The sequence below is a fragment of the Pagrus major genome, chromosome 1 (assembly GCF_040436345.1).
Source record: "Pagrus major chromosome 1, Pma_NU_1.0".
Taxonomy (NCBI): domain Eukaryota; kingdom Metazoa; phylum Chordata; class Actinopteri; order Spariformes; family Sparidae; genus Pagrus; species Pagrus major.
Genome location: NC_133215.1, coordinates 32,912,041 through 32,932,370, shown reverse-complemented (window position 1 = coordinate 32,932,370; position 20,330 = coordinate 32,912,041). Strand labels below are relative to the sequence as shown.

The following is a 20,330-nucleotide window of genomic DNA, read 5'->3' as shown; positions in this document are numbered from 1 at the left end:
ATGCAAGCATGCAAACAACAGCATGCAAACAACACGCAAAACTGAAACAGTAAACCAGATAACCATCAGAGCTGCAAAATATCAGCATTTAAGCATTTTTATCATTGTTAGTAGAACACTGAGTCATTTACTTTTATTATGAGATAATATATTATCTCATTAAAAAAAAGGCAATGACTCATGATGACATAAAAAATACATGTATACATAACACATATCTCTCAATAAATCATGTTGGAAAGCCAAGTTAGCTTTTAAAAGCTAGCTCACTATGTTCAGGAATGGCCTCACAGAGTTGTTAGCATGGCTGTAGACTCTTATTGTTTATTGCTTACTTTTTTAACATTAAACATTTCAATTTATGTTTACAGAATGAAAATCACACCATTACCCAGGCTGGTATGCCTAGTTTCATTATGCTCTACATAATGTATTGCACTAATCACTAAAATGAAGCATGAAGTCATTTATCTATTTCATAAATGTTCTTTTTTCCCCTTCTATATTGTTGTTATTGTGTGTCTTGGGCCCTCATAAAATTGACATACATATGCTACCTGCTACAACGAAAGGGGCAGTCTAAAGACAGCACTAATACAAAAGGGAATTTCGCCCGAACAGGGACTTGAACCCTGGACCCTCAGATTAAAAGTCTGATGCTCTACCGACTGAGCTATCCGGGCTCACAAAGTAAGTGAGACAGCAATCAGATCTTATTCATACCGACGGAGCTGATAGAGGCTAATGAGGTAGGTAATGTGTTAAATGGACATTTTGTGTTTACATTGAGCTACCTCAGTAAATAACCACCGTACCAATTGTAAGTGCTAAAACCTTATGCTCGGAGCGATACTAACGCTTGCTAAATAACCTGAGTAACAGCTAACTGTACATGTTACATCAAATAGCCTATTAGCGTTAATACGTTAGCCAGCGTTAGCGTCTGCAACTGCAATGTGTAGCTACAAATTACAGCTCTGTTAGCTGTTTATATTAATTACAAAGCAGTACTGTAGCAATTCACATAAAGGACTAACGTCGAAAACTTCGCTTTTCTTCCTTATTTGTTTGCACAAACCATTTACAGCAGGCAGTAAAGAGATGGGAAGAAAACTCACTCTGTAAGTACAGATGTGTAAAATGAATTCATTGTGCAGGGATACTGTAACAGATTGTCACACATTATCTACAGAAAAGAGGTACTTCATGTAAAGTGTTGTCCAACTGCATGTAGCTACTTGTATGATGAGTAAACTGCTTTAATACATGCCTGAAAGGAAAAAGAAATAACCTTGTTAATCGTGACGTTATTTTATTAAATTCTATGTCCAACTTTATTTGCGTTGTATTATTTTCTCATTAATTTTAATTAACTGTGACTGCTGCTATGTGTTCTATACAGCTATATTTAAGTTGTTCAACTGATTGTTAGAGAGGCTTTCACCACAATGCATACTTTGTAGCGTTTTTTACCTGCTCTATTAAAAAAAACGAAAAGTATGTTTAGGCCCCAGCGAGATTTGAACTCGCGACCCCTGGTTTACAAGACCAGTGCTCTAACCCCTGAGCTATGGAGCCGGTGTGACATACTATGACGTCACAATTGCCTAAATTGTTGTTGAGCGGACTTTTCACCTGTGATGACATGTTTTTAATCATTGCTTGAATAATAATTGCAATAATAATAGTTTTTTTAAAAAAAGGAAAAGCTCTTCCCCGTAGTACACGCTGCGGTACCCTCCGGCACCCCGGAGTCGACGCTGTCCCAGAAATACTGACTGACAGAAGATTCGATCGCAAAATTATAAACACATCTAAAAGCTATTAGCATTAACTTACGACATGGTATTGTGTATATCCCAATAACTGCAAATGCTGCGCTTAACTTCCATGTAAACTGAGTGTAAACCACCCAAAAAATACGATTTGACATTTCCCATGTTTCCAGCAGGTGGCAGCACGTGACCACCTTCAGAAAGTGCCTGTAGCTCCCTCGGAGAGAAGCTGAGATGCCGGTTCCCCGATTACATCTGCCGGCCTGGTGATGGAAAAGCAAACCGGTTCGGTTCGTGACCTCAGGAATCATTCAGTTTAGTTTTATTACAACATAACTACCATGATTAGAAAATGCCTTCAATCATATTTTATGCAAATTTGCTAAAGTTTGGGGTGCAACCAAAGTAGACCGAAGTCAAACAAAAGCACATCAGATCTGTTGAATCAGGCCTGTTCTTGGGTCAACAGGGGGACTCTGGTTTGAAATGTGTCTGGGGCCCCTCTTTCTATTGGCTGAACCCCATCACTATGGGGCTTCTGGGCGTGGGGAGGGTCAGGCACCGTGGTGGCTGGTGTGTGTGTGTGTGTGTGTGTGTGTGTGTGTGTGTGTGTGTGTGTGTGTAGGGGTGGGGGGGCTCCTCGCTGTATCCCGGCACAAAGTTTTCACACAACAGGTTCGAAGATGGACGCGGAAGGATAGCGTCCGCACAAACATGGCAGAGTCCGTTTCAGCGCGTCATGGACGAATCATGTTCGTACCCCTGACCCATTAGAGGGAATCTACTTCTTTTCCGTTTGGATTTTTGTCATTTCACTGTTTTGTTACAAGAAGGGGGATTTTCATGTAACCACCTGGTGCAGAGGGAGAGAAAGAGAGGAGCCATGGTGGAGCCGAGAGGACGGAAGGGTAGATCCAATTCAAGAGGTCTGTGACGATCCTGGATTTGGCTCCGAGTGTCTTGGACAACGAGAGTGGACCCAGAAGTTCAGATTAGCAGGTGAATGTTTGATTCAACTCCTACACCGGAATTTCCTTCGGGATTAAGAAAAATTCTATGAAATAAAATATTATTGAGACACGTGAACACATCATATGGCCGAACCAAGTGTTCAGAGTTCTTCAACTAACATACAAGCACTTCATTTTGGACCAAATGCACATCGGATAGTTTGTTAATTACATGTGTTTGATAATGTAAAATCAAAAGCAGTCCAGTATTGTGTTCCGGGGATCCAGATGAGTTGAACCTGTTCTCATGTGACCCGTGGAGAGTCCTTACTACTGAGGTTGCGCTGTGGGAAGCCACTACTTTCTCAACATTTCGGAATGCTACGCCCCAAACTACAGGAGAAAAACACGCCAGTTATCGCTGTCCACACCCGGCCTGCCGAGGCTGGCTCTGTCGGGATTTATATGCAGACACACCTACCTAGCGATTTACACGAAATATCAACCGAAGCGTCATTTCTAAACGTATTTTCCCCGTACCGAGGAGATTTCCTCCACTGAGGCAACAATCTCACCGAGGCCGTCGCTGGAAATAACCGACTCCCCGGAAAGGCTATCGGTGTGTCTGGAGCAGGGGCTGGCAAATACAAGCCACAGTATTTAGGCCGTTTTCGTCTTCGTTTTATTTGCGGCGGCTTTAACATCGTATTACGGTGTTACGACAAAAGCAGTAGAGCGAGGACCGTGATTTCCTTCTCCGCCTGGCCATGCGAGGAGCCCGGATCTCCGTTGAAGAATGTGTCGCCGTCCCCCGGTGTTAGCTCAGCGGCAGCTCCATGTAAGATAAAAAAACTGGCTTTGTTTCAGCCCAGGGCTAATATCTGCCTTTATTCATTTATCACGAGGGAGAAGCACACTAGTACACTTCGATAGAGCTAGATTTAAACTAATGGAAACAAGAAAAGACTGTTGTTGTGTTTGCTGTGTGGCTGGCCTCTGCTTCCAGCAGACAGCCTTTATTTTGGCTAACAAATCCCTCCCTCGTCGCCGAGGACTGAGCGATACTTCTAGCTAACAAATAGGTGTTTTCTTGGTCATTTCCTTATCCAGGGCCAACAATAACAACATGCTCCTGGCTTCTGCCGTGGTGGTGTGGGAATGGCTGAACGAACACGGCCGGTGGCGGCCCTACAGCCCCGCCGTCTCCCACCAGATAGAGGCGGCCATCCGGAGCAGCGACCCCCGCGGAGGGAGCGTGGTCCTCGGCCAGGTGGACAGCCGGCTGTCGCCATACATAATAGATCTCCAGTCCATGCACCAGTTCAGACAGGACACAGGTAAGGCAGGGGAGGTGTTGAGCGTGACAGAGGGAGAGCGTGCACTGTTTGGGCTTTTAATTAAGGGTTCAGGGCTATAAACCCCCTTGATATATAGACGAGGGTTACAACTTGCTTTAAAAGGCCATTATGGCACCTTAAGGTGTCGTGCATTACTGTGCAATCTGCTTCTTTGGGATGTTGTTTGCTGCTGTTGTCTGATCACAGCCTTGGCTTTTTAACAACATCAGTGCCTTAAATCATTGTTGATCCCAAAACACACCACTGTGTAGCTAAGCTGTGTTTCTCTCTATGAAATAAGTGTCATGATTAATGAGTCATGTGAGTTATTCAGAACATTATTTGAGGTTCAGTTGAATCTGCCCTGGGATCTTGCTATTGTCCAACAGCAGTCCACCAGATGTTAACCTGAGAAGATTTATGTGGGTCATTTGCAATATGGGCAGATTCCTCTCAAAAGACTCCCAACCCATAGCGTTGCACTTTACATGTATAGATTGAGGTCGTAACATAACAACTAATCACAGCTAGGGGTGGGTAAAAAAATCGATTCACATAAGAATCGCGATTCTTGTCTCCCACGATTCAGAATATATTCACAAATGTCAAAAATCGATTATCTGAATGTCAATTAATAGCCTGATGTTGACGGAATGAAAAAGATGGAACCAAACTACGAGGGTAGTGCAGCACCTGGACAATTACAGTGTGTACATGCTAGAGTTACGTTGAAGTTCATCTTCAAACAAGGCAGCGGTTGCAAGCATTTGTTTTTATATTAATAGACTGGGTGATTACCTCTGCAAGATGAACATTGAGCAGGCCACCTGTTTGTGAAAAAGGCCTACTTTTTATGCCGTCAAGAGATGTTATGACATAGCGTTAACGGGGCGGAGCAGCGGCTAGCAGTAACACACAAGACTATCTGACAACTGCTAACAAACACACACCGCAACATTCAACACATTAAACGAACTATTTGGTGAACAAAATAACTAATTATTGTTACGACTACTACTAATAATAATAATCATTATGATTATTATTATTATTACATAATTATATAATTAATACATACAGTCGTCCTCAAAATTATTCATACCCTTGCTAATTTTTGTGATTTTCTATTTTTGTGATGAAATGACTGCATCTTTTCAAGTTTGTTTATGAGTTATACGTGACCAACAAGTGAAAGAATGACAACAATACACAATACAAGAAATTCGTCATTTCAGGGGTATTTTATTCAAGGATTCCCAAAAAATGCCATGTTCAAAATTATTCATACCCTAGTCCAATGTCTTTCTTTAATAGTCAATAGCATAGCCTTTGTTTTTTATGACTGCTTTGAGACGATTCTTGTATGTGTCCACAAGCTTCCTGCATGTCTCCTGTGGGATGTTTGCCCATTCCTCCTTTGCGAAAGCCTCAAGCTGGGTCAGGTTGGTCGGTTTCCTAGCCATCACTCTGGTCTTCAAGTGATGCCACAAGTTCTCGATGGGATTCAGGTCAGGACTCTGACTTGGCCATTCTAGGACGTTGACATCATTGTCCTTGAACCATTTCTTCACTACCTTGGCAGTGTGTTTGGGATCATTGTCTTGCTGGTACGTCCAGTTGTGGCCAAGCTGTAGTTTCTCAGCAGATTCCTTCACGTTTTCATCAAGGATCCTGATGTAATCTTCCTTTTTCATTATTCCTTGGACCTTGACTAGGTTCCCTGTGCCACTGGAAGAGAAGCATCCCCATAGCATTATGCTTCCACCACCGTACTTGACTGTGGGCACAGTGTTCTTTGGTTTATATGCTTCGCCTTTCTTCCTCCAGACATATTGAGCATCCATGTGGCCAAATAACTCCAACTTGGTCTCATCAGACCACAGGATGGTTGACCAAAAGCTGGGATCTTGCTTCAAATGACCTCTAGCAAAGGCCAGGCGAGCCTGCACATGTCCTCCTGAGCAGCGGCGTCTTCCGAGGCCTATGTCCATGGAGACCTCCTCTGTGCAAGACTCGCTCAATGGTGGACCGTGAGACCTTTGTCCCTGCCTGGTCAAGCATTTCAATTAGGGCCTTGGTTGTGGTCTGGGGGTTGTTGTTGACCTCTCGGCATATTTTCCTGGCAAGTTTGGGGGACACCTTATGCTTCCTGCCACGCCCGCTGAGGTTTTTAACAGTATTGAATTTCTTGTACTTGTTAATTATGCTCTGGACGGTTGCCACAGGGACATCATACTGCTTTGAAATGGCCTTGTAACCCTTTCCTTCACTGTGGGCACGCACAAGACGTCGACGTAGGTCTTCACTGAGCTCCTTCTTCTTGACCATGATGACCCGAAATTGAGAATGACCAGAACACTTTTCCTCTATTTATACTCTTCTGGAAAGATGCTATTTTTTTTAAATCAGTGTTTAACATTTGTTCAACAATGTTAATGGTATTTATTCCATTGTAACATTTTGAAATGACCACAGGACAAAGATTTTTGTTGAGATATTGTCAGGGGTATGAATAATTTTGAACATGGCATTTTTTGGGAATCCTTGAATAAAATACCCCTGAAATGAAGAATTTCTTGAATTGTGTATTGTTGTCATTCTTTCACTTGTTGGTCACATATACCTCATAAACAAACTTGAAAAAATGCAGTCATTTCATCACAAAAATAGAAAATCACAAAAATTAGCAAGGGTATGAATAATTTTGAGGACGACTGTATGTATGAGGCTGCTGGAAAGAGTCCTCTGAATATAGTCTCTGTGATAAAACTATCCATCCAGCCATCCGAAGTTTACATACACTTGTATGGAACTGTGTTCATTCATCACAGAAAAATGAGAGTTGTAGAAATATTTGGAACTCAAGCCTACCATGATATAGATGTTTTTTTACAAGTGTATGCAAACTTTTCACTAAGACTGTAAGTTGCTTGTGACAAGATGACTGTCATTTTAGCTCATTTCTAGCTGGTGTTGTAGTCTGGAGGGTCACACTCATTGGCTCTCCCCTGGCAGCCCGTTTTTTGCCTAGCCTACCAAACGAATCACAGGACATTGTATCTATTAAACCTATAGTTTTTTCATCCTAAAAGGTAGTTACAAGTACCAAAGTAAGTTCACTGGGTTTGAACTATTTCATACACATTGGAATCCTCCTGAACTCCTGAATAATGTCCTCATTACTGTTGTCTCTTTCTCATGTAGACTACTGAGCTAAACATATTGCAGTATTGTCATTGAGTGTCATATCAACGTAATAACAGGTTTTTCCCCCAAACATATTATTTTAGCCTATACAGTATGTATTAAAAAATGCCCATAGCATATGATTTTAAATTAGAATCGTGTAATGCACTGACAGATGTAGTGGTCACTTAGTAAGCTATATAATACACATTTGGGATTTTGGGGTCTATATCTTTGATAAGTCATCTGTAGTTTACAGTTTAATGCTGACAATGAAGCTTTACATGATGAGGGACTTCTTACTATATAGAGCCAGAAAGCCTGTCAAACATGTGGTTAATGTTCTGAAGGGTCTGTCATTTGTTCTGTTTTAACCCAAAACATCATATTGTCCTTAACCTTAACTGCAACAGAGAACTGAAAGTGATTGATTAAAATAAGTTAACAAAGTCTGAATCAAAATTGCCTAATAGCCCAATAATAGTCACACAGGACATGACCATGAGTCTCCTTTATTACAGTCCCATGTGTAACGCATTCATTACCACAATCACTCTTAATACTACCTCACCTTACTTCCCGAAGCTGAATTCTTAAAGGGCTTTCTTTAATTTTAATCTGTACCCCCTAAACAGTGGCAGGTCTGTGGCAGCTGCTCCAAACAGCAGCAGCTGCCACGGCAGGTCTGTGGCAGCTGAGCCTGCCGCAGGAAGTGTCACTGCTAGCGGCTGCTGGCCTGTTTAGATGTAATATGAGAAAGTTTCTGAGTAGGCCACCATTGCTTCAAATGGGACGAGCAAAACAAAGCAGCACCTTACTTGTAGTACACCACCCCCCAGTGGGAGGGCTTATTGGTCTGGTGCTGCACAGTGCATTCAGGTTGTTGTAGGTTTTCTAAATATTGAGCAAAATGGAATACCACAGCCTTTTTCCTCTGTTTTCTGTAGTCATCTAGCACCAATTTCAAAAATATTTGGATCTTTCCACTGCATATACTGGATACTACAGCGACAGGGTAAAGGGGCTTCCCCTTTCTTTTTCTGTTTCTCTTTTTCTACACTGATTTGTTTAGCTGAACAGCCAATCAGAGTGATTTCTCTCACCAGCCAGCCAATGGAACATGCTCAGTCGTCTGAAAAGCCCTCGACATGGGCTGCATAGTGCCAATGGTACGGGACAAACTGCGAAACCCTGGGCCACAGACACTCACCAACGACCGACTGTCGGCCTGATGTGTCAGGGTCCTTACAATACAAATGGTGTGTGTTCAGACTAACAGAGGTAAAGCAACAGGCCACAAGTGATTTTCAATGGAAATGGGTGATATGAAGCAACAAACTGACACCCTACACTTGGATGTGGCAAGAGGTACAAATCAGTTGAGCTGGCCTTAGCTTTCAACTGCGACTTGGTGACAATGTATTTGGACACGCTTGGCCATTTTGTAACTTTGTCCCTCATAGTGTGAAAATAACATGGGCCTTACCCTAACAAAGTTATTCCAATGGCTGCATCTTCAAGAGGAACAGACTTAAAAAAACACTCTGCACAGTGATTTGTGCTCTTGTTTATGTTTGTGAGCTAGGTGTCATCTTTCAAGAGGTCAACACGGGAGCCGCCATTATCCTGATATCTGCCGACAAATTACTAAAAAAACTGACTTTCCAACTGACTTTGCAAACTGGTGTGCCGAGCACATCATGTCAATCTCAGTTCCGTCTCCCAGTTAAACCAGTATGTACAGTCATGGTCAAAAGTTTACATACACTTGTAAAAAAATGTACATCGTAGCAGTCTTTAGTGCCAATAATTTCTACAGCTCTCTTTTTTCTATGATGAGTGGAATACATGGTGGAGTCAACCAAAAACCACCAAAAAGCAAGTCTGCAATGAATTTGAAGCTGCTGGAAGACAGGTGTCAGTGTCCACAGTCAATTGTGTTTTACATCAACATGGGCTGAGAGGCTGTTGTGCAAGACAGAAGCTCCAGACGTGGCGCCTTAAAGCTCAACTGAAGTTTGCTGCCGATCACATGGACAAAGAAAAAACCTTCTGGAGGAAAACTCTGTGGTCAGATGAAACAAAAATGTAGTTGTTTGGCCACAATGAGCAGCAATATGTTTGGAGGAGAGAAGGTGAGGCCTTTAACTTCAAGCACACCAGACCTACTGTCAAGCATGGTGCTGGTAGTATTATGCTGTAGGGCTGTTTTGTTGCCAGTGGATCTGCTGCTCTAAAGAAAGTAAATGGAATAATGAAGAAGGAGGATTATCTCCAAGTTCTTCAGGAAAACCCAAAATCATCAGCAGAAGATTGGGTCTTGGGCGCAGTTGGGTGTTCCAACAGGACAATGATCCCAAACACAAAGCAAAAGTGGTAAAAGAACGGCTAAATCAGGCTAGAATTGAGGTTTTGGAGTGCCCTTCCCAAAGTCCTGACTTGAACCCCATCGAGAACATGTGGACTGTGCTGAAGAAACAAGTCTGTGACAGGAAGTCGACAAATATAGTTGAATGTCACTGATTCCGTCAAGAGGAGTGGTTACAAATTCATCCAGAGGACTACCAGAAGCTTGTGGATGGATATCAAAAGCACTTCATTGACCTGAAAATGGCCAAGAGACATTTAACCAAATATTAGAATTACTGTATGTATATTTTTGACCCAGCAGATTTGGTCACATTTTCAGAAGACCTATAATAAATTCATTATTGAACCAAATTTCATGAATGTTTTTTGGTAGTAAAGTAGTAGTTTGTGTTCCACTCATTCCATCACAGAAAAATGAGAGCTGTAGAAATTCATTGAAACTGAAAACTGCCATGGTATACATGTTCTTTACAAGTGTGTGTAAACTTTTGACCATGACTGCATATAGTAAAAAATGGTTTAAGTTGGAATCCAGACTTCCAGTGTCTGAGCTCAGCTCATCTGTTCAGGCTGTAGCCTGAACATTAATGAAGCGACCAATAAAAACGGTAACTTTTCAATAAGACATTTGAAAGGACACAGAATTAAAGGGAGGCAAAAAGTTGATTTAGTATTGGATTAAGATTTAATGAAATGCTGTCAACGCCCCAACCAAAGATGCCAAAGCAATATCAAGTAAAAAGCTTGACAGATTTGTTAAAAAAGCAGTTGAAACATATAACCCACTCAGTTTCTCCCACTTGGAAACTAATAGGATGCTCACAGGGCTTTAGGGCTGTCAGACTGGCTCAGACAGTCTTCTTGGGTTTTGCATGTTGGAGTCTTTTGATAACGTGATTTGACCTCACTTTGACACAGCAAGCAACAAGATGCACACGTCTGTCTTTACAGCCATATATAAAAGGAAGTTTGGAGTGCCTGTAGTCTATCCCCCTCCCAGTGTCCTCATGAATTCTCCCATCATGCAAGTTCCTACAGCTCTTGAAGTTGTGGTTGGAAGAGAGCAGATTTCCTCATCACTTTGGGCCTCTTAGCAGAATCGTAGATGAAAGCCTTGCAGACGCTCTCTGCACTGTCACCACAGATAGCACAGGCATTAAGCTGACAACATGCAACTTTATGGAAACACTTCCAGTCCTCAGCGTCGACTCTCTAGGAAAGCTTTGCGATTTCTGTGCGACAAGTGGCAGCCCACGTTAACCGAGTCCTCCATATTTACTAGTGCTCAATAGTGTGGTGTCCCTGCCCTGCACTTCCCGGAGATCAGCTGTTGAACAGGATGGTCAGTACTGTACTCGTCTCTTGGCATGTTGAGCTTTCGTAGGTGTCACTTAAATAAGAATGTTGAGTTATGGCGGCATTCATTGTTCATTATTATAAGTAGGGATGTCAGTTTCTGTTATTTTTGCTTTCGATAAGCGGACACCCATTAACCGTTGATGAACCAAATTATTAGGAAAAAAAGCAAAACATGAAGTGAAACACAAGAGGTGCTCGCCATTTAATCTGGGCCTCAATTACACAATGAGCTCCAGCCCCCCATGTCAGCCAGCCGTTGAGGGCATCTTTTTTTCTGCTCCTGCAGCATGTTGCTCTTCTCATTCCAGCTGGTCTTGCTGAAGGAGACACATTCCCAGACCCCCACAATGCCCTGGGGCATTAGGGTCATGGTAGAAGGGGGGCAGGGGTTGAATGGGGGACTCCCCAGAGACGTAGGGGAGGGGTGGATCGTGGTGAGAGGAAAGGGGGAGGGAGTGGAACCAAACATTAATACTGACTACGTTTACATGCACACAACAAAGCAGGTTACTGGGACAATTCAGGTTTCGGCAGGAAATTACAGATCATGTTTACATGCACTACCCACATTTACATGATACTCTACAAGATGCATCCATAAGGCTTTTTGAATAATAATAAGAATAACAATAATAGTTGTCTGAAATCTTTCATGCACACTTACTCTAATCAAATCAAGTTTCTCCAGATGAAATCTAGCTGTGTAGTTGTAGGTTTCTCTGAAGTTTGGGAAATCAGCTTACATAGCAGACTGTAACCTTGTTAATGGAGTTGATGGAAACCTGCTGCCTGTAGGAATGCTCGCTGATTTGTCAGTCCCAGTAGAGTTTTGCAAGATGTTTTAGTGACTAACAAGATGTTGAAATGAAAGATGTATACAACCCTTCCATGACTCCTCTTTAGTTTTTATTGGAGATCAAGCCAGGCATTGTTTTGTGATAAGTGATTTGGGCTGTGCAGAAAGTGTTTGCTGTAATGGTGTTCTCATAAATTCAAAAAGAATTGCGTTACTGTAGTTAAGCAGCATTTCACACATTTAATAGGGGCTATTCAAATGTACGTGAATGATTGCAATTGCAAAACCAGTGCTTCCCGGAGTGGAGTTTTTGATCTTTTGTTTTTGGTCTTTGACCATTAAAGTTAGGGTGTCTACTTTTGTCTAGAAAGTCTCATACTTCCTCTGGTCCACCGGATGTGTCTCTCACTATCTTTCTCTTTTCTCCTCCATCACCCTTTTCTCTGCTTTTGTCTCTCACACTCTGTGAAGCTGAAAATTGACTCTGAGCCCAAAACTCAGGGGACTGGACTCTTTCAAGGTGAGACAAAGTAGAGACAAAAACCCCATTCACACTGCCTTTCCAAGGTGGGAATCTTGCACCAATCGTCCGCTGTCCGAGGCGGAATCGTGGGACAGTTTAGTTCCACCTCTGATCCGCCAGCGGAGGGCGACTCTTCGTCACATTGCGCCCGATAAACAGCATCTGTCCCGGGCAGCAAGAGCCAGGCAGCTCCCGCGGTTGACTAGCGAGGATTATGTGACAAGATTTGGAGCAAAAAACCTCACCATCTCTTTGTCGCCTTCCACTATTGCATTGTTGCAGTTACTGACTCTGGCAACGTGTATAAAAAAAACCCACCAAATTTAATATGGAGGAAGTTACCGCGACGGTCAGCCCTCCTGACCAAGTCTTCAGTTAACTTCCTCACAAAAAACAGCATCCCTCTATGGAGTGAGAGCCAGACAGGGTCCGCTTTTTACTGATGATGATTATGTGATGTAACTTAAAACACTTTATAACAGCATCCATGTGATTATAAGCAGTTGGCAGGTACATGTTTTAGATTAACAGCCGGCATGCTGTATGAAATTACACACTTGAGCGGCTTTATGCTTGCACTGCTTGGTTCAGTGTGAACAAACAAAGGCAGCGTAAAGGCGAGCCTTCGTTGCGGTGATATTGCGGAAGCTCTGTGTGAGAAGGGCTAAAGACAGAGAAAGAGCTGAAGGGAGTAGGCGGCACAACAAGGTTGGAGGGAAGAGAGGTGGATAAAATGTGGAGAGGGCAACAGAAAGTTCAACTGCAAGAAAGAATATTACTGAATGGAGATAGAATAAGAAAAGATGTCTGGAGAATCAAACGGCTTAAGAATCAAGACATAGAAAGGAGTAAGATAAAAGTGACAAGACCTGAGAGAGAAATTTAACATCGAGATGTTTTTCAGTCTCTATAAAAACTTTGTTCCATTGCTCTAAGTAAGCAGGAAACATTGTTTCCATCCAGCTGGTATGACAGATAAATGAAACTGAGAACCGAGAACCGTCATCAACATAAATCAAACCTTCAGAAATTGCCAAAAGTAAAACTAACTTAGCTTCCAGTTAGTGTACCGCAGGCTGCCTGTCTTGTCTGCTTTCTACATGGACACGTCATAAATCACAAGACAATAAAGGAACCCAGAGTAAGGAAGATGAAAGAGGTTTGTGTTTGGGTCAGAGGGTCAGCATAGTTGATGTTGTGAAACTGTGCGTGTTGGGTTACTGTGTAGGCCTCCTGAGGACATCATTTACTGCCTGTGCCGCAACTACCACATACAATCAACAGACTTATAAGAAAGCATGTGAAGGCATCAGTAAATATATATGTCACTGTGTCATTGATCCCACAGTTATGGGCAACAACAGCTTGGGTCAGAATTTCTTTGTTCATGTCCCTCGACTTTAAACACTCCAAACCTAAACTTTACTCTCTGCCTAACAACCTCACACTTAAACTAGACGAGTCAAAGTTTCTGGCCATAGTCAGGTGAAACTGACCAAGCATAAGCATTAAACACACAAACACACACACACACACTCAGGATTACCTTTGGCTGATGAATCTCATGTGATGCAGTTTAGAGGGGCTCACAGGGAGGCAAAGAATTAAATGCAACACGTTTTAGATACATAGTGTGGTGGTTTGAAGCTCAAATATTGCCTTGGCTTGACTCGTATTTTCACTTGAAGAGAGAAAAGTCTTCCACAGGACTCAGACGTGAAAAAGGATAAACAAAGTATATTTATTCGACAGTTTTGTTGTATCTTCTCACAAGAGCATTCAAAGTCAAGTTCTCCTGATCAGCAAACTGTACTATAGTTTACCTACCATGTGAATGTGATTTATTTTTTCTTTATGAAGGGGGATGTAAAATAGGATGTAGGATGAAAATATAGGTGTATTGAAGTAGATGGAAAACCAGAGGAAAAGGTTTCCAGGAAGCAAACGATGTACGCAAGAGAAGACAAATAGAGGAAAGAAGAAAAAGTGACAGTGACATGGGAGATGATATCAGACAGAAGGCGGGTGAGCCATCAAGATAAACAAATCACAAGAGAAGAAGAGGAAGGACGTGAGAGGATGCTAAACAAATGGGAAGTGAAGTGACAGCTGAGAGAAGTTGATAAAAAGAAAGAAATGGTGAAAGATTTTGCGTTGCTGACTCTCGACCAGCTTGACCTTGTGAGTTCATCCACTGTCTCTACATTCTTCTCTTATCTCATTTTCCTACTTCGTCTTTTGACTCTATTTTCCTCTTCACTCCTATCTTCTCTTCACATTTAAGAAAACCATTCCCTGCTTTTGTAAATTATTCAAGTTGAAAATCTTTACTGATGTACATTGTATAATTTATTGAGTACAAAATGACATGACAACAGTCAGTGGAAACCAAAATCTTCAACCCATTGAGGGCTGGATTCAAAATCACACTGAAAATCAAAGTAAAAAATGTAAATGGCAGGCTGATCCAACTTGCGTGAATCATGGCAACTCATAATGTGACTCAATAGTGTGTAAGGCCCCGGACTGCCTGTATGCACTCCGACAACGTCCGGGCATGCTCCTAACAAGTTGGCGTTGTCACGGTGCTGAGCTGTGAGCACAGGTCCCATTAGAGGACGTCGGGCCCTCATGCCACCCTCATGAGGTCTCTTTCTGGCAGTTTGGTCAGAAACATGCACACCAGTTGCCTGCTGGAGCTGCAAGAGCATGCTCTTGAGACTATGCTGGGAGACACAGCAAACCTTCTTGCGACCACACATATGGATGTTCCATCCTGGAGGAGCTGGTCTACCCGTGCAACCTGTTTGGGTTACAGGTACCACCTCATACTACCAGAAGTGACAAGGACACTAGCAGGACACAGAACTAGAGAAGAATCAGTCAGGAAGGATAAGGAGAGAGAGCAATTGTCTGTGGGCACCACATGCAAAACTATTCCCTTTTTGGGGGTTGTCTTGCTTTTGCCTCTCCACTGCAGCTGCTTCAAGTTATCATTAGAAAAATAGAAGCAATTTTATCCGATTTGCTCTGGGCTGGGTTCAAACAGGGACACATCAAGTTTCAGGGGTGAGAAATGGAAAAGATGGTGAAGTGTGTGTGTGTGTGTGTGTTTTTTTGTGTGTGTGTATGTGTGAGAGAGAGAGAGCCTCTCCCTACACTATCGTCATCATGAGCAGGGATAAGCGCTAGACTCGCTCTGCCACTTTGTTCTCACATCAGTAGCTTCAGAGATCTGCCTATCTGGTGTTCATGAATTGTTATAGAAGCTAACTAAGGTCCATTAACTTGACTCCTTCCTGAAGCTCTGTTCAGATCAAAGTTTGCGACAACACTAGGACTGCTACTAAACATTATTTTCAATAATCTCTGGATTATTTTTTTTCGATTAATTAATTACTTTTTTGGTCTATACTGCCCTACATAGCCAGAGCGCAGTGACTACAGTTTTGGTCAAAATTAAGCATTCTACCTCTTGTTGTTAAAATATTTGGTTGAACTCTGGAATCTTTAATTTTGGTGAATATTATTTTAATCTGCTCCTACCCCTAACCTGGAAAAAGACTAAATCAAGATAAAGTCAAGATGTTAAAGAATCTTTTTGTAAATTACCACAAAACCAACGATTTGTCAAGATACAGTTGTCTATTAATAGCATAGCCGTCAGTGCCAGAGAAAATGTGTTAAAACTGAATGGTGACCTTACAATGTAAAGTCAAATTGAATGTGATTAGGAGTCAAATTTGAAACTGTGGAGAGTAAATATCCAAAAGTGTCTGAGCAAATACAAAGAGGGTGTGTATGTGTGTGTGTGTGTGTGTGTGCGCGCGCGCGCGTGTGTGTGTATGTGCGAGTGTGTATGTGCGAGTGTGCAGGGAGGGGTTAGTGGTAGAGAGAACAATAAAGACCAGATGGCTGGTCTTTTTCTCCACCTGCCTCAGGCCCCTTTGTCCTCTCTCATTCACTTCACACACTTCAATTTCTCACACTCGTGCTCTTTCCCATCTACAACACACACATAATGAAAAGTTGTTCACCTTCCAGATGTATACAGTTTATTCAGCTCAAGTGTATATGTTCTTGGTTACAACTAACAACTACCTCAGTACTTTCAGTAGATTAAGGATATACCACAGCAGGCGCCCCAGTAGCTCAGTTGGTAGCATGTGCAACCCATGTACAGAGGCTGTATCCTCGCTGAAGTGACCCAGGGTTCGAGTCCGACCTGCATACCTATGCTGCGTGTCATCCCCCCTTATCCCATCTCTTAAGCTGTCCTGTCAATAAAGGCCAAGAAAATACTTTGAAAAGGGTATACCATGGGTTCATTTTTTAAATGTATTTATTTCCATCCCTGCACTTACACTTGCACACAGTTTGACAGGTGCTTAAATCCAGTTTGGCCATGCCTAGACATGTTGCACTTTATTTCAGCTGTGACTGACATATGAAAGCAGCAGCCCGCCTTCTGTTGATCCGGCTCTGACAGGAAAAATTCAGAAGGGGTGTGGTACTGTGAGAGAGCAGCAGGATTAAGGCATTTGCTGTTTGCTGTTAGTTCTGGTGAATATTATTTAAATCTGCCTAATCCTAACCATATGCACCCTCTTTGTGTTCAACACAAAAACACACTTTACTACAGCTGATACTGTAGCCAGTAACACTGTTTATCTGACAAGTGTTGGTTAATCTGTAAGCATGAAGCACACCTTAGCATACAAGTGCTTTTCTTTGCCACATTTAAAATCTGTATAACAGGACCTCATTGGGATTGAGTTGGTGGCCTGCCATCGTGAGGCTGAAAGTGGAGACGCAGATTTTTATGAAGACATTGACAAAAACTGCAGCATCGGTTTATCTGAATCGGTCATGTCACGGCATGTGTTTTTGACCTCTTAAGGTGTACACCTTTATTGTAATAGACTGTGTTTCCACAGCAAATCCATCAGGATAACCCTGACCCTTGGTTCACACTGCCTGCTTGTTTTGTGTGTGACGGCTGCGTTGCTGAGCTGCTGCAACTCACTCACACGTGTGTCCACGTAGGCAGCGTTGCTGCTGCAGCATGGCTGCTGCCACCCCTATCTTTTTACATGGAGTTTGCCTTTGACAATTATCCATAAACATGATGACGTGAATTTCCTTTAACCCTGTTGAAAGAGTGAGAAAGAGAGGGAGGGAGGGAAAGAAAAAGAGAGTGCGCGGGAAAAAAACTGCCCTGTGTATTCTCTTCATGTCTGTGACGTATTCTTTAGACACCATAATTCACACTGTAGTGAAATGCTTGTATGATGTCAATATGACTGTCTACAGGCTGTTTTCAGATCTATTTGTGCCGAGAACTGCACGCATGTCACAGTAAAAAATAGGCGAGACTCTGAATCTCTGGATGATACGTTCCTGCAGCCTCACTTGGCACGTGCATGACCCGTGCTACTCACGCCGGCAGTGTGGCTGCCCTTACCTGTTAACATGGATGCTCAAATGAAAAGCAAGACGTTCCATTTGTTACATCTATATCTGCACATCATACCAAAATTACCCAAAATTAACTATTTTATCCTTTTATCCTTTATCGTTTTGAAGAATTCAGAGTTTGAAAGTCCGTGTAAAATAAGTCATGAGTCATTCTGTGTCACTGTAGTTTAAACCAACCTTGAAGAGACAACAGCGTGGCATCATGTAAACTCTCTTGTAAATAAACAGCCTCTGTTGCCCATATCAGAAAAACAGACAGACAGCAGTGCAGCTTGGCTGCAGTCTGCAGTTTGTCTGGCTGTGAATGAACTTGTTCACTCTGCAGTTTGAGAAAGAAATAAAAAATTCACATAGTAATCAGATGGTCAACTCCTCCCTGCCACTAGAGTCATTCCACAGAGAGAGACAGAGGAGGAGGAGGGGGTTGTATACTTTCACAAACACTCTTTTTGACTTCATCTCATATACATTTTAAAGCCTCTTTGTACATGTATATGTCTTTACCTTTCACATATACTTTGTGCTTCAAAGGAAGTCAGTTAGGATCTTCTTGTTGAGTATTCCTCTAGCAAATGACAACTATAGACAACAAACGGTAGGTGATATCTCAGTTTATTTATTCACTTCCCACTCTGTCTCTGTCTCCACACCAAGCAAACGCAACCCCCCGTCCATTCAACCCCGTCCTTTTGATGTCTGTGTGCCGATGCCACGTTGCCAATATCACCTCTTTGTCCTGGTCTCTCACCCACTCTCAAACACACACACTCACATATGCCTTCCTCTCCTCTCTTGTCCTGGCATTGACTGAATAGCCTGTTACCCCTGAAGACTGAGGTAGTTTCTGGTTGGTTGGTTTAGGGACCCTCCTCCCAACCCTCAGTCCCACTGGGAGACAGAGAGACATTGTTGTGGTCAGGTTATTTATTTGTGTGTTTAATTATTTAAGACACTGCTTAGATTGTTTAGCATTGGGCTGAACGTTAAGACATATGTGTATGAGTATATGAATGTGAGTAAAAGGGCAAGGTGGATTTGTGCTCTTTAAAGTATGTAACTAACTGCCCTGCATCGGCAAGTATAACAAGGCTGGCATCCTCCCTCATTGGTGAAATTATTGTGGTGGATGTGTTTACCCACTCGTCCAAGTATTTTAATGAAAATAATGCATCTAGTGAGAAAGGCTACATCGTAGCTCTATCACAGGGGTGGGCAACATCTTTTTTCAGAGGGCCACACTGACTCACAAAATGTAAGCGCTTGGCCACAAATTGGGAAATTGAATAAAAACATTAAACATAGTGCTGAAGTATGATAAACTACATGAAGGATGAGGATATTTGCCAACGCAGAAGGTAACATGTTTAAAAAAACATGATCTTTTACAGCTGTATGTGTAAAACTTGGGTACTCTGAGGTTACAACTTAAGTGCAATACAAACTTTTAAATTGCGTATACCTTGCCAATTGTCTGATATGTACTAATGCACAGGTCACTAATAAAACCTGTTGCATTACATAATAGGTATGGACTTGAGGCAGACTGTGTAACAATGGTCAGAATGTAATGCTCACCATTAGAGGACATACTTACACCATTAAATGCAGAAAATATTAATATTCACAGACAGTATGAATAAATACATGGTCATATTCATTCATTTTACTCAAATCATTTATAACAGTCTAAGACTGTTGTTATTTGTGCAACTGACTCGAACTTAAGCACCACATGCAGAACAGACCTGCAGCACTGAATGAAGAAAAGACCAGGCTAATATTAACTATTCCTGAACAAGTGTGTGTTCTTACACTTCATGTAGAGACCATATTAACTTATTTTCAGTGTTACAGATGTAACTGTAACTAACCTATGAGAATGAATTATGACTGTAAGATATTTATGAATGGCAACATGAAAAGCGATGCCTACCCAGGTAATTAAGCCTGATGGGAACAGTTGAGACGTCACCTCTGTTTGCAAAAGCATCAAAGTCGAGCTTCATGTCTGATGTTGAAATGCTCAGGACAGAGGACAGATGTTTATCAGTCAGTCGTGATCTGTAATGTGACTTGTTGAAGTTCATCACAGAAAAAGTTTGTTCACACACGTGTGGAGCCAAACAAAACATCATCTGCAGGTTTTGAAACTGTGTTTCCTTCAGTGAGCAGTAAAAGTTGTCCAGTATGGATGTAGTGAACTTTTCTTTGAGGGCAATGTCGTACTGCATGTCAATCAGCTCTAGTTGCACATCTGGGGGCGTTTTCTCTCTGTCGAATGACAGGGGAGATGACATCAGCTCCAGTTCTCCTTCAATCTTAGCAAAGTCAGAGAAGAGGCGGTTGAACTCTGTATGGAGGTCTGTGTGAGTAGTGGGGTATCTGTCAGTGTGGCATGGTGGCACATCCAGGGTAGCCAGCGTTGTGCGACGCACTTGTTGGCCATTGAGACCCAACTAACTCACAGTGGGCCTCATCCAGCGACATTCTCTTAAATTTCTCTTATATAATCTTTTGTCAAGAGAAAAACTCCACTCCATATGCACCAAACGTTCT

At 42.2% G+C, this 20,330-nt stretch overlaps 1 protein-coding gene and 2 non-coding genes across 4 annotated transcripts in view; 1 reads left to right on the top strand and 2 right to left on the bottom strand.

The window, feature by feature from the left end:
* Window positions 1–610: 610 nt before the first annotated feature.
* On the bottom strand, window positions 611–683 carry trnak-uuu (transfer RNA lysine (anticodon UUU)). The gene has a single exon. It is a non-coding gene; the product is annotated as a tRNA-Lys (tRNA).
* An 822-nt stretch (window positions 684–1,505) lies between these two features.
* On the bottom strand, window positions 1,506–1,578 carry trnat-ugu (transfer RNA threonine (anticodon UGU)). The gene has a single exon. It is a non-coding gene; the product is annotated as a tRNA-Thr (tRNA).
* Window positions 1,579–2,481: 903 nt separating this feature from the next.
* The window catches only part of LOC141003878 (E3 ubiquitin-protein ligase DTX4-like), a 39,718-nt gene continuing 21,869 nt past the window's right edge, over window positions 2,482–20,330 (top strand). Inside the window, exons 1-2 of one of the 2 annotated variants that reach the window (XM_073475361.1) lie at window positions 2,482–2,774; window positions 3,836–4,062. In XM_073475361.1, coding sequence (XP_073331462.1) covers window positions 3,852–4,062 — 211 coding nt within the window. In that variant the 5' untranslated portion in view covers window positions 2,482–2,774; window positions 3,836–3,851. Of the gene's footprint in view, window positions 2,775–3,136; window positions 3,564–3,835; window positions 4,063–20,330 lie in introns of those variants that run through there. The other variant, XM_073475356.1, reaches the window with a different exon arrangement.